Here is a 14,623-nt window from a genome sequence, read left to right as displayed (position 1 = left end):
CGCTCATTGCTCACAAACTTGTATATACACCGAGTTTCAGCCGGGGCGGTAAGCCGACGGCCGCTGTGAATACGTGGGACTTTTATTCGTGAGTTCAAAGAGAAGTTTAGCCAATCAAATTCCTTATTAAAATGAGAGCATTATATGTATCTTTGTTCAGACAACCTTCAACTTCCGGGAAAACACGAGACAAAAAATATTCCTTGTCGCAAACGACTGAACCCTGACCACCCAGAGAAACAAGTGCCTCTGTGAAATCCAAGAACTGTGCTATTTCCCCGGTGCGTTAACTCTCCTCTCCCCTTTATCTTCCCGTGTTTGGACCAAAGGTCTACCGTTTCAAGATATATAAACTACTACTCTTCGAAAGAAGAAAAACACAGCAGACGTTCCATAGGCCGACGCGTTCAAGAGAGTGAGCTTCAACTTAGCAGTAACGAGATGTGGCTGTCCGAGCCCGTACACCACAGATAAAAGGACGGAAATACAAGTTCTTTGATTCGCAAAGAACACTGCGTTATCCCGATGAGAATTATACCAATTTTATCCCATAGTTCAACACATATAACACATATTAAAGAAAAGACATCAACCACAGGTGATTGATAAATCCCTTTCCGAAGACTTTTCTATGACGTCACAGAGTCTCGTTTGCGCAATTGGTGGCCGCCGACATTCGCCATCACCGAGAAATATAACTGGGGGATTGCATCATTGAAGTGTGAGCGTCTTTCATTTCTATAGAAGTGATAATTATACGACATCACCTTGGAGTGGCGTACGCTATGCAGGTTTTTCTCGTTTCGAGCAAGTGTTGCCACGATTAGGGTGAACGCTGGACCTATTTCTTTTTTTTTTGCCAGTCTAGGTCAAACTCCCGATGTGGGTATGCTAGTTTGACAAACTTGCACCGGGGACGCTGGGTGGTTGTCGCAAGGCACACCCACATAAGCGATCGGCATTTTCCGTTTTTAAAGCAAAGCTTTTTGCCTCTACCCTTCAAGGGTTCCGTCGCGACCGCTGGTGTCAACTGAAAACTCCCGTAAACAATAAAAACATTTACTGGCACCGCAAGCAATCGAACCTGGAACTAATAGAATAACAGACCGAGAGCCCGTCGTCTTACCGATTTGGCTACGAGCCCACTTTTTTTTTTTTCATTTCCTTTTTTTACATTTTTACAAGTCAAAGATGAAATGAAAAGCGCCTACATTGTTTTTGTTGGCGGAAACTACAAGAAACATCAAATAAGGTCAATTTTTGAAGTACTGCCAAGATTTCCGAGTCAGAATTTTCTACTTTGTACAACTCACACAGATAGTTCACTTTTTCTCTGAAATATGCGCTCACAGTTTTCGCATTGACATCCGCATGACGGACCGCCATTCGAGAACGCCAGATACTATACAATCCTAAAAGCATAATCATATCATGCGGTACATCGTCTTCATCATTTACACTTAGGTACCTGATTCCATGTGGTGTCACCGGATACTCCTTCTTTAGGGTTCTCATCAGGACGTCCCAGAACAAAATGGCATCCCAACACTCTATAAACACATGTTCTGTAGTTTTAGGTTTTTGACAGAGAACGCACAAGTTGTTCCAAGCAACAAAAAGACCTCGCGCTTCCATCCATGTTTTCACAGGCAGTGTGTTAGTGTGCAATTTAAAAAAGAAGGTTTTCACAGAGCCTGGGATTACTATAGCTTTCACCCCGGACAAAACATCCTGTCCTCGGCCTGCAGAGTACACTGCTCGGTACACAGGCACAGGAAAGAGAATTTTTTTCAGATCTTTTTTCAAAACCTTCCTTGAAACATTTCAGAGATAATCCAAAGAAAACCGCACAGAAACGAATCGAACTGCGTCAACTACTTCTTTCAGATATCCTCTAATTGTAGGCCATTCCTCGTTGCACGAAGAAACAATGAACTGCGGCAAAGCGTCGCCAAGTGCAACTTGGAAAAAACTTCGCAAGAAAGGGTCGTTTGAATCCCTGAAGAACATAAAACGATTACCAATTTGCCTTACGTATATATGCGATAGCCCGAGCACTCCCGGCTTCACTATTCGAAAAAGAAAACTTCGGCTCGTGCGTTCCCATGTTGAATTCTAACCGAAGTGCCGTCCTCCAGATCGGTGGCATTACCTCCGATACGGTCGACCTCCCCTCCAAAGGCACACCTCAAGGAGCGGTACTATCCCCCTTGTTGTTTAATTTGGCCATACTTAACATCCCCCGCCACCTTGAGAAAATTCCTAGTCTTAAATTCAGCCTCTACGCCGACGACATCACACTGTGGGTCAATGGCGGAAGCGACTCCCATATAGAGGAGACCCTACAGGAGGGCGTTCAGATAATAGTAAACGAAGCCGCCAACGCGGGACTCACTTGCTCCCCTAGTAAGTCGGAACTCCTTCTGCTACCGCCAAAGAGGAGATCAAAGGTACCACCCGACATTAGAGTTCACATAGAAAACAACCTGATTCCAGAAGTTTCTACCCTTCAAATCTTGGGGATGCTTATCCAAAATAATCGGTCTAACACACCATTCCTCAGAGAATTGGAACAACATGTTATTCAAACTATAGTACTCATCAGACGAATCTCCAACCTCCGCAGGGGTCTCAAGGAAGAGAGAATTCGGCTGATCCAAGCTTTTATTATCAGCAAGATCACGTACTCCCTGCCCTACCTGAACCCGACTTCCACTGAATTAGATAAGGTTAATCGCCTCATCCGAAGGGCATACAAATCTGCCCCCCACTTCCTCCTTAACACGCCCACTCCCAGATTCGAAGGCCTTGATGTGTACAATACTGCAGAGGAGTTTATCGAAGCTCACCTTTCTAATCAGGTCGTCCGTTTGTCTAAAACTCCCAATGGAACCCATATTCTCAAGCGGCAAGTTATACGTCATATTGACTGCCCTGAGGCTAAAATTCCCATTCATTCTGAAACCCATGCAAAGCTTATCATTAAACCAATACCCCGCAACATGTATCCCATACACCACGTGAGCCGCAGGGAACAGAGAGCCCGTGCTCTCCAAAAACGACTCCCCGCTCGAGCCGACGTGGTCTATGTGGATGCTGCAGAATACAGGCACCGCGTCGCATTCGCCATTGCAGTTATTAACGACCTTGATAATCCCCCTCTCGACTCCCTAACCTTAAATACTTCCCATCCCGCCACGGCAGATTCGAAGAGGCGGCAATAGCTTTAGCCCTCTCTCAAAGGCCGACCCCCGCGATAATAATTTCCGCTTACAAAGCGGCCATTCAAAATTTTGCCAATGGCCATGTTTCGCCGCAAGCCTCCAAAATTCTCCGACGCCACCCACCCGACTCCCCTGTAGAAATTGTCTGGGCTCCGGCGCATGCTGGCCTCGCTTGTAATGAGGCTGCCCACAATACGGCTCGAGGGCTCACAATCCGAGCCGGTGCCAGCCTCGAACCCTATCACGGGGCCAGATCCGCCAGAGATGGACTCCTTCCGTACAAAGAAATAACCGCTCATTAGCGCCTCGACCACCGTAGGTACCCCCGGCTCACGTCAACCTTACTAATTTGGAAGAACACACGTGGCGTCTCCTTCAGACGAACACGTTCCGTAATCCCGCTATACTCCACCGAATCCACCCTTCATTGTACCCTTCCCCAGAATGCGTTTCGTTTGGCGCCCTCGCTACCCTTCCCCACATCTTCTGGGGGTGCCCGAAAGGTCCCTTTCCCTTAATTCCCTGCGATGAGCAGTGGGAGGAGGCGCTAGGGAGCTCAGACCTAGAGGTACAAACCTCCTTGGTCACCAGAGCTGCCGATGTCGCCGCCCGGCACAAGACAGCGCCACAACCGCCCCCTGAGCCACATAAAGCTCAATAAAATGTTTTTTTTTTTAGATACGACGCTGAGAGAGAGAGAGAGAACCACTTTATTTTACGGCTGGGTCAGGGGGAGGAGGTGGCGGTGGCCCAGAGGGTTTCCGCGACCTGTTGGGCCCTGGAGACGAGGGTGGTCTGGGTCTCCAGGGTCGAGCTCCGCTGGGCCTGCTCCCAGTGGGTGGGTGTGGGGAAAGGGGGAAAAGGGGAGCGCGGCCAGTCACAGAGAGAGTGTAGTTGAGAGTCCCGGGCGCCGCAGAGTGGGCAGAGTGAGGAGGGGAACAGGGAAGGGTGTGAGTGGGAGAGGGAGGCTCTGCAGGGGAAGGAGTGCGTTTGGAGGAGGCGCCAGGTTCTGGCCTCCTCCTGTGTGAGGCTGGGGTGCGGGAGGGGGATAGTGGCGGCGGAGGAGGCGGTAATGTTGTGTGATTTCCCTGTACGAGATGAGAATGTCCCGGGAGCTGGGAAGGCCTCATGGTGTAATGGTTAGCACTCTGGACTCTGCGACGCTGAGAGCATCTCTTGTCGGCCGCGGCAGTGCAAGGATATAGCTATGGCATTGCATTCACGAGCAGTTCAGGCCAGGAAGGCACAAACCAAGGCAATGGCTATTCCGTCGAAGAAGCCGAGGCCACTGCAATAGCTTGGGCAGCCGCCTGCACTGCGACACAGCACACTCTTACCAACATATACACTGACTGCAAGAAAGTCTGCACCCCTTTAACACAAGGCTTCATTCCCAAACCGGCTTTAGAAGAGCTTAAGCACCTTAAAGGCACGATAAGGGTACACTGGGTACCGGGACACACAGGTCTGGCAGGAAACGAAAGAGCAAACCTGCTCGCCCGCGAAGCGCTTCTCCGGGCACCTGCCAACTGTGGTCAAACCCAAAAGCCCGTGACACCGCCAAAACTGCAGCTTAAAGAATACGCAGACAGCAAACGCAAATTCACTCCTCCGCACAAGAAATTGTCTAGGCAGCAGCAAACCACTATAAGGCTGACGCAAACGCAAACGCTACTCACACCCGACAAAGTATACATGTACAAAGGCTGTATGAACACTTTCCCACCAGTGTGTGATGAATGCCATGTACCGATCAATCAAGAGCACATGTTATGGCTATGCCCCAAGGTAGATAGAAACAGTATTCGCAGGGAGTGGCTGACTCAACCGGCCACGCTAGAGCAGCAGCTATCGTTGGCAAGCTTCGTCCAAAAGACCATAGGCACCCCGCCTTCCCGGCTAGACCCCTGGAAGACCAACTAACGAGGAATTCCAGTGGCCCCCTGGAATGAGGAGGCCTTAGCCTAAAGGGCAAATAAAATTTTCTCTCTCTCTCTCTCTCTCTCTCTCTCTCTCTCTCTCTCTCTTGTCGGCGGACCTGTCCTTCCTGCGTGCGTCCGTCGTCGTTGTCGGCGTCCGCACTCTCTTCCGGTCACCCCCTCTCCTCTCCGATAGCGAACACTCTCTCGCGAGGGGCATTGGATTGGATTGGATTGGATTGGGTTGGCTTGGCTTGGATTGGATTTGGATTGGATCGGAATAAAGTGGATTTTGTTGGATTGTGTTGCGTCATAGCCGTGGCAGACGCACTGGCGCCGGCGCGTGCCCAGGTGAGAGCGAACACTCTCTCTCAACATCTGCGGGTGTGCGGCCAAGCGCGCTCTCACTCCGCCGGTGGGCGGCGCTGCGTGCGGTGCTGCGCATGTGCAGTACTCTCTCTCTTCGCGGTCTCCTCTCCTTCGGGCGCTGCGCATATAACCGGTGTGCTGCTCTCCGGCGGCCTTTCGGTCGACGGTTGCTCTCCGTTTGCGCTTGAACCCCCCTCAGCGTCGCATCACACCAGGGTTCCCGCGAGGGGAGGTGGGCGCAATTTTTTTTTCTCTCTCTCTGCAAACAAAAACAGCAAAAATACGATGCAACTTATTCACATGAACACGGGAACAGGGAATAGCTTGCATCACGAACCACACTTTCGCCAGAAAAAACAAGTTGCAGACAGTGGCCCTTGCAAAGACGGAAAATGCACGCCCCCCCCCCCTTCCCCCCCCCCCCGCCACTTTGTGGCTTGTGGCGTGACCTCTCGCGCCGCTGTGCGGTCCGCCCATGGCATGTCTAGCGGCCCTGTGCGCGCGTTACGCATGAGCTAGGAGTTACAAAAATTAAAAGAAGCTCACACCAACGCATGACATCTGACTTCTAGCACGACAGTGTGTTAAAGCCTTTGGCCTCCAGTGTTCAGGTAAAAAATCACAGCTCATTTTCATCTGCCCTCACGCCAAATCGCACATCAAGGAACCCATTCAAATACTCCTTGGTGGCCTGGTCATCACTCCAAGCCGCAGAATCAAGATCCTGGGCCTACAGCTCCAGGCCATCACAAAGTGTGACGTATCTTTGGAGCGCCTCAAACACAGCATCAATCAAATCATTCACATGATCAGGCGAGTTCCCACCAAGAAGCGAGGCCTCAAGGAATCTAACACCTTTCGATTAATTCAAGCTTTTGTCTCCTCGAGAACCACTTACGTCAACCCCCTGTCTTCTCAAAAAGGAGGTGTTACAAATCGGCCAGCGCCGCAGTACTTTCCCGCATCACTCCTCGGCTGTGCAGCGAAGCCGCTGCGTGCGCCTTTCTGCCGTCAGGCGCCACTATGTCGGTGACAAGTTTCGACAAGCCCAGTCAGACGCTTCGCTTTTCGGTGCATTTCAAAACTTCGGCGGCTGCCGGCGAGGCTCGTCTCAACGCTCTTCAAGGACACAGATGCCCCGTCGATCGCAACGGAGTCCTCCTCTCTCCCCTCTCTCGGACTCAACGTGCGCCGAGGCTACCAACGTCTTACGAACTCTGGAAAGAGCGTTGTGTGTGTCTGTGACGTTCGTGGCGCGTTGCTACTTGTTGGCGTTTTGACCGTTACCGCTTTTGGGTATAAATAGAGCTGCCCGAGCGCTGTAATTCATTCCTGCTAGAGCAGCGAATCGATGTTGTCGCTCTGCTCGAGTCCTGTTTTGTAACCTCGCCCGTCGGGGCATTGTTCTCTTGGCTTCGGCTCACCTCTCGCTATGAAGTAAACAATTACGTTAGCCTACGGCTTCTGGACTTCTTCACGGCTGCAACAGCGGCTGGCCGCTCGCATGATACACGCTACCACTCGTATGTCGGAGGCCACGAAGCTCGGATCGGGTGCCCCCACTCGGTCGCAACAGAGGACATAAAGATGCTTTATATAAGGATTAGAAATTTTGAGCAGGCCATTCGTCTTCCCATGAGTGCGTCCACAGAGAGGCTGCTTAGCACGGTGCTACCAGAATTACTAGTCGGGTTGGGTGTCGCGACCTGCACTGCGTGTGCTAAAAAACCACTCCCCAAACGGTTCCATTCAGCTCATCTGGACACCCGCTCACGCTTCCATGGAGGGCAAAGAATACGCCCACCAACAAGCCTTCGCTTTTACCCCCCTGTTATGAAGCTGCACGACGACAGTCCCCCGCTTGTCTCGTTCAGGGACATAACCCAGCCTTATCGCCTTCAGAGACAGACCCTACCTTCGCCTTACCCTGACCTTTCCAGAGAACAACAAACTACCAATCCAGCTCCTACCTACACCCGACGCGTCTTCACCTAATGCACCCAGAATCGCTACGACGCTGAATGTAAATTTTCCTCAGGAGTAAGAACACTCCGACACATAATCGGAGTGTGCGACGTTAGCCCTGAGCACCCTCCTCTGTTTCAGTCAACTAACGAACAAGGGCAATGGGAGATGCTGCTGCCCAGCTCCTCTCTGCCTACCCAGCTTCAGCTGGTGAACAGAGGTCAGGCGGCGCGGACTGCGTATGGGTGGGCTTTCAGAAGGAACCACTTCCGGGGGTCGCACTCTGGGACGTTCAGAAATCTTAATAGAAGTATTTTCTCCTCCACCTCCTTCGTCTCTGCCGCCAATCTCGTCGCCTCCGTCCGCGGTGACAGAGACGGACAACTGAAATCCTCTAACACCGGGTTTGAGCTTCTTTTAATTTTATAAAAAAAGTTTCCACTCATGTGCTACACCAATACAACTTAACCAACCACCGTTCATACATCATGCATCATGCATTGATTTAACCTTACCAGAAATATCTCTTTGAAGTAATACCCGCCGCGGTGGCTCAGTGGCTAAGGCTGCTGAGCACGAAGTCGCGGGTTCGATTCGCGGCCGCGGCGGCCGCTTTTCTGATGCAGGCGAAAAGCAAAAACGCCGGTGTGTACGAAATTTTGGCGCACGTTAAAGATCCGCAGGTGGGCAAAATTAATCCGGAACCCTCCACTACGACGCGCCTCATCGCCTGCGTTGCGTTGGCGCGAAAAACCCTACAATCAGTCAATCAATCAATCAAATCTTTGAAGTAATAAGGTGTGGTTAAGTGCGTTTCACTTCTCTCTGGTTTCACTAGTTGAAGAGCGACGTGAGTGAATTATAAGTGGCGTCGCAAGGGTAATCGTCGTGGGTGCCGTTTAGGGCTTGGCGCGATTTTTTTAATCTTTGCTTTATACCTTCGGGAGCTTTATTTTTGTGTCTCTTCTATAAAAATTTCAGTTTTCCTTCAGCGCTTGTCCAGTGTTGTCCTCCCCTTTCTCCCGTTATTTTTGCGCTGTGAAGAAGAATCTGTATCAACTAGCCCGGTTTTCTACACTACTTTGGTTCCTTAAGTGGGCAGGCTTGGCTTGACAAGCGTGCGCGGGGGACGCTCAGCATTTTCTTGGTTTTGTTAACTCCCGGGCGATCGCCGCGAAGCCCGTTCTCACGTGCGCGCTTGGCAATTTCTTTATATTTTTAACTGAGGACGCGAAAAATTAGGATTAGCTACACAGCTTCGCTGATAAAACATTTCGACTGGTCACAAATGATGCGTCACTCCTGCCAATATTACGTCACTGCAGGATTAAATTGGAAAGTTATTGTCTTGCGTTTTACGGTGAAAAAACGCCTTTTCACGGCTGGAATGGAGGTGCGTGGGTTACTAAAGTATAATTCTTTCAAGCTGAGCAGAGGGGTTTATTTTCATGGCTCCTTTAAGGCTTTGTTAGGGAGTGAAAGCGGCATAAAAGGCATTCTTAAAAACATCGGCCGAGAGAGACAATAAACTTTCTTTATTTAGACAAAAATAAATTAAAATGAAGTTTTCCGGTTGGCTTCTCTAGTCCAGGGCGCCTTGAGCTAGGGCCGCGTCCACAGCCCTCTCGACTAGCTGGCGCTGATCCTCGAGGGTGGAGCTGGCCAAGGCTTTCTCCCAAAGCTCATGGGTGGGATAGGTGTTAAGGCGGGGAAGCGGGGCTTGGTCGCAGCCTCCTACAAAAATTGGCCGCGTATCTGCTCCTTTCGTTGCAAATGTCGTCGAAAGACGATAGTCTTTGTAGACATTTGTCAAAGAAATGCACCCTTCGCTTTTCCGCTCACCTCTCATGCTGTTAACGTTCCGTCGAGCTCATCCCAAGGTAAACACACTAAAGATTTGCTCAAAGCGATTTGAATTTACCGCGTTCCGCTGCTACAGGCGGGGTTCCTCGATTCCAGCGCTGCAGTACGGCGGAGACGCGCGTGAACCGAGGCGACCGACTTCAAGGTTTATAGAACCGCGTTGCCGTGCTCCACGTTCGTTCTAGCGTCACTAAATAAAGGCTTTTAGAGCATCGGCACTCTTTTCTCTCATTGTTATGTGCCGCCGCTATTTCCATTGGTCGGTCGGCACCACGTGATGTTTGTTTACATATGGGCGCAGCCATTTTGTTTTTAGGCGCCTCTCCTCTTTCTCTCTATGAGCTGCGGGGGCGCTAGAGCGGCCGGTCGCACTCTGCCCGTCACAACCGGCGGCGGTTTCGTTCGGAGAGGTGGCAACACTGCAAGCCAGAAACAAAATGGCCCCTAGACGCCTCCGGGTGCGCGAAGTGGCGGTACTCTTAAGCGTAGCTTATTTAGTGACGCTAGTGCGTTCCAATAAGAACGTGAAACCTACTACCTAGCTAGTGGAACCTTTCTTATCTGTTGGCGCGTGATTTGTCATATGCCGCCAGGAGGTGGCGCAGGCAACAGCAGGCGGTACGCGTTGTTCTGCAGTAGATGTAGAATATCATTTGCTATCGAAAAACCAAGCATCCAGGAATTATTTAACAAAGGAACACTGTAAATATCCCTTGTGTACTAATTTCCTCTCTTATATTTGCGTAATGTCTTGTTCATGTTCAACAAAGTCGACAAGTGTGAACATATAAACTGGGCTTAGACGTTTACATTTGGCTGTGGGTATGTAAGACTATTGCGCAGTAAGCATTTTGCTTTGGCTGGGTGGCTGAATCGAGTTACAGACAGACAGACGGACAGACATGCAGACAGACCAAAAATTTATGGGTTTAAGTAGCCCAAGAAAGACTATCGTCTTTATTAAATCTGCGTCACTGAGTGGTTAATCGTTAGTATCCGATCAGTCCAAGAGCAAGATGTTTCTCAGCTTTATTGTTATGCACAATTTTAGGGCTATGTTTTAGCATGTATTCTGGGGTTGTAAATGACATTTTAAAATAGCAAAACATGCAAGAAACTTGGGAGAAATTTTCACTGTTTCTCGCTAGGTTTCGGTTTCTCACAGCTATTAGCGGTGAGACCCTCAGTCGTGTTCGGTCTGATTTATTTATTTATTTATTTATTTGTTTATTTATTTAAAAATACTGCCAATCCCTTGCCGGGATTTTTGCGAGAAGGGCACAGGAAAAATACAATAAAAACATCCGTACTTTATACCTCGTTTAGGATACGCGTCGCATTTTTGCTTACCAACTCCTACCAATTTCTAATAACATAACTTTAACAAGCTCTAACCAAGTTCTAACACCGAAGTTCGAACACAATAATTGCGCTACATCGAAATGATTACAGTTTGAAAGAGTCAGGAGAACAAAACAGCTTAAAACAATAGATTTTTGCGAAGATGGCTTCGATTACGATTACGCCATGTTATAGGGTTCTGAACGCAAATGTTCTTCAACAAAGGATGAAAATATATTTGAATGATTGCTGCTAGTAATCGGCTGCTAGGTTGTTCCGTTCTCATTGTTGATGGGAAGAATGAGTGAAACATTCAATGCGGAACCAGCATATATTCTTGCAGTATTTCGGGGTGCGGTTTACGCTTTCGCCTTGATTGTTTGACCGTGATGTATTTGGAGGCCTCGAGGTTGGTTTGCTTTATAGCGTAGGTGGCATATGAATCGTAGGTGTGTTAGTCTTGCTCGTTTTTGCAGCGTTAGCATGTCTGCTTTTTAAGCATTTCGGTTGGTGAGTCCGTTTGACTGAACTTGTTGAAAATTAATTGCACAGCTTTCATTTAATGTCATCTAGCTTCGCAGTAGGTCGTTTAGTGCACGGAAACCAAACAATGTTCTCATATTCACAAATCGATCTTACGTACGTGCTGTAGGCTAACAGTTTGATTTCAGAAGGTGCTAGCATGAGGCATCGTCTCAGAAAAAATAGTCGTTTCAGTGCGGTTTACGTGATATTAGAAACGTAGGCATGCCATCTGAGATAGCAGGTAAAGGTGAAGCCAAGGTACTTATGATGACTTGCTCTAGGAATTGGGATGCTATTAATGGTGCATGAGAAATCTGACCATTCCCTTTTTTTGTTACGGTCACTAATGCTGACTTTTGTACCTTCAGTACTATTTGCCAACCAGAACACCAGTTTGATACTATTACTAGGGCGGGCAAGACGACCTTCTGGAGAGTTTATTTTCTGATAAATTATAAAATAATCCCCGAAAAGACGGACGATGACTTGAATCTGAGACGGAAAATCATTGATGAAAGTTAGGAATAAGGTCAGAGCAAGAACACAACACTGGGGAACACCAGATAGAACGGGAACTGTTGTGGATACTTGGCCATTGAAATGAACAAATTCTGTACGACCGGAAAGGTAGTTTTTGATCCACTGCGTAACAGAGCCCATTGCCTAAAGTACATTCTAAGTTTTGTATTAGTTTTTATAGAAAACCTTATCGAAAGCTTTAGAACAGTCTAAAGAAATAAAGTCCGCCCGTATTTGGTTGTCCGCAGTTAAGGATAAATCATTGGTCAGTTCTATTATTTTCGTGACCGTAGAAAGTCCCCTATGGAAACCATGTTGAGAAGGCGAGCTGATGCGTTCAGGCTCGAGGTATACATTGATATGTTTTAAGATAACGTTTACAAGCAGTTTTGCTGGCAGTGAAAGCAAGAGTTATTTATTTACTGAAGTTATTTACGTTGTCCTTTAGGCCCGATTTGCGTAGCGGTTTAACTTTCGCTTTTTTTTTCACTCATAGCGTATGACATACGTTGCTAGGGATTTTTTTAAATAATGCACAGATATTTTGCATCCACTGTGCATATCTGTAAAGAAACAAATTTGGAATGTTACCTGGTAGTGAACTTTACGTCACGTCGGAGGAGCAGAAGATGCCTTTCTCGGTTATCAGGGGCAGTTCCAATGATTCTATGTTTGAAATGTCGATTGGTGGTGTATTGCCGTCATCAGTCGTGAAAACTAATTGGAAGTAATCATTTAGCGAAGAAGGGGTGGGTAATGGGGCCATCTTGAGTATGAAAAGAACTTATGCTGGTCTTTGAATTTTTAAGTACGCCCCATTGTATTTGCGGCAAATTTTTGATGAACTAACAGCGGTGTTGGTGAACTATTTTTTTGTACGGATCTTATTTTTAATTTCATGTCGGTGATGGCAGTTGCGAGAGCTGTCTTAGATTTTTTATCACTTATTTTAGGGAATTTTTAGGCCTTCTAGCTTTGCGCTTCGCGTTAGTGATATCGCTATTAATCCAGCGATTATGCTTACAAAGTTGGTGTAGCACCTTCACGATTTATCAACATGAGCCGGCATTCTCGACAAATATTTGTTCCTGGAACCATTATTTCAATTGCACTTCGCAAATAAACGCGTCTACGAGACTCCTGATTGGTTTAGAGCCGTTATCGGTCCCAGTCTGTTGCGATGTTTGGCTTGTTGATAAGAAGAGTGCTCCGAAATTTTTTGTGTCTCTTGTTATTCTCGTGGGACCACCAAGGCTGAGTCTCCCTTTGGCGTTGCTGCCATGCAGCAAGAACATTGAGAACAAAAATGAATCGTCGCTGTGGGACTGATTTCAGCTTCTAAGATAATACGACTTGCAGTCGATCATACAAACTTGGAGACAAGAATCTAAAGACGGGTTCTGAAAAGCTAGAGGCATGTCGCGTCTAAAGAAGGGACGGAGATGACCGTGAAACAAACCACGCACTCCAAGATACTGTGAAGGCCGGTCTCATGCAGAAAATCAAGCCCAATATAACCGTTCGCCCACCGGTAAAGGTAAAAAGGGAGACTGGAGTGATGTCTTCTGGTCCAAGGTTTGCTTGTTATGACCTATTAGAGTAGTATGCGGGTCATTACGAGACGCTGCAGCGGGCTCGACAGAGCCAGTGGCATCCATTCCGAAGCGCTACTGGCTCGGGTTTCAACTCCCCTTAACAAGACGGTTTTCTATTCGGGAAGATGTTCTGTACCATTAATTATATGAAACATTGTGACCTTCAAAAGCACTGTCGAGCATCGTGCACGCATAAATAAAAGTAAGGGCGACTCCCTGGGCATGACGCCTGTCCGTTTCATTCGCCCTGCTTTCATATCCTCTGGTACCGTCAGGGCTTGCCCACGTATGTTAGCCCATCGTTGATTGCTGCATACGCATGTCCAAACCCACCTTGATCTCTCAACGTTAAACCTTGGTATGCAACCTATTGAACCAGTCATTAAATGCCAAGTGTTTGTGTCTGATTCGAACCCTCGACGCAGCAGGGATGGTGGTGCAGAACGTCGTTCGATCCGTGTCGTCCTGGTGACGGGCTCAAGTGGTTTCCTGGGCCAGCACGTGATCCGGCACCTGCAGGAAGAAGAGCATGCAACGCTAGAAGAGATACGCCTCTTCGACTCCCGCCCTTACGAGAAAAAACTCGGTAGGGTCCAGTGCAGTATATACCGCAATCTGATTTGCTTGTAGGCTGCCTCAAATGGGTGATTCATTACCCGCCGCGGTGGCTCAGTGGCTAAGGCGTTGCGCTGCTGAGCACGAGGTCGCGGGTTCGATTCCCGGCCGCGGCGGCCGCTTTTCTGATGGAGGCGAAAAGCAAAAACGCCCGTGTGTACGAGATTTCGGCGCACGTTAAAGATCCCCAGGTGGTCAAAATTAATCCGGAGCCCTCCACTACGGCGCGCCTCATCGCCTGCGCTGCGTCGGCGCGTTAAAACCCTACAATCAATCAAATGTGTGATTCATTAAAAGGTGCGGTCAGTCCTTCATTAAGTACACGAGTTATACACCCTGTGAGGCAAGAGCAGAAATCTAATATGTCAGGTCAGCAAATTTGTTTTACCACGAGCGCCGCAGGCGGTCAATACAAAAAAGTCCAACTTGCCGTATCGAGACAAGGGTGGTTCGAGACAAATGGAGACACGTAAACCCGGTGATTAATAACAGAACCTTTTTTTATCAGGATGCAAATATCGCTTGCCCCATGAACTCCGAACAGAAAAAAAGAAGGAAAAAAAGAGGTGCATCGAGAAGAATAGTTGGACGAAGAATATATCAGACTTTCGGTGGTCCGGTGTCGCGGCTGATGTCATGCCACACGAAGTTAGGCAATGTTTAAATACTTCTTGTCTTGTTTGGTGAA

General features: G+C 48.3%; 1 protein-coding gene across 2 annotated transcripts in view; it reads left to right on the top strand.

The window, feature by feature from the left end:
- Positions 1 to 14,623, top strand: part of LOC144146070 (NADPH-dependent 3-keto-steroid reductase Hsd3b4-like) — a 46,142-nt gene that overhangs the window by 151 nt on the left and 31,368 nt on the right. Inside the window, exon 2 of one of the 2 annotated variants that reach the window (XM_077677998.1) lies at positions 13,746 to 13,906. In XM_077677998.1, coding sequence (XP_077534124.1) covers positions 13,746 to 13,906 — 161 coding nt within the window. The remainder of the gene's footprint in view (positions 1 to 13,745; positions 13,907 to 14,623) is intronic. The other variant, XM_077677999.1, reaches the window with a different exon arrangement.

The sequence above is a fragment of the Haemaphysalis longicornis genome, unplaced genomic scaffold (assembly GCF_048455015.1).
Source record: "Haemaphysalis longicornis isolate Haplotype H1 unplaced genomic scaffold, Haemaphysalis longicornis Haplotype H1 scaffold_7, whole genome shotgun sequence".
In the NCBI taxonomy this organism is placed as follows: domain Eukaryota; kingdom Metazoa; phylum Arthropoda; class Arachnida; order Ixodida; family Ixodidae; genus Haemaphysalis; species Haemaphysalis longicornis.
Note: the sequence above shows the minus strand (reverse complement) of the source record. Positions and strands in the feature narration are given on the sequence as shown.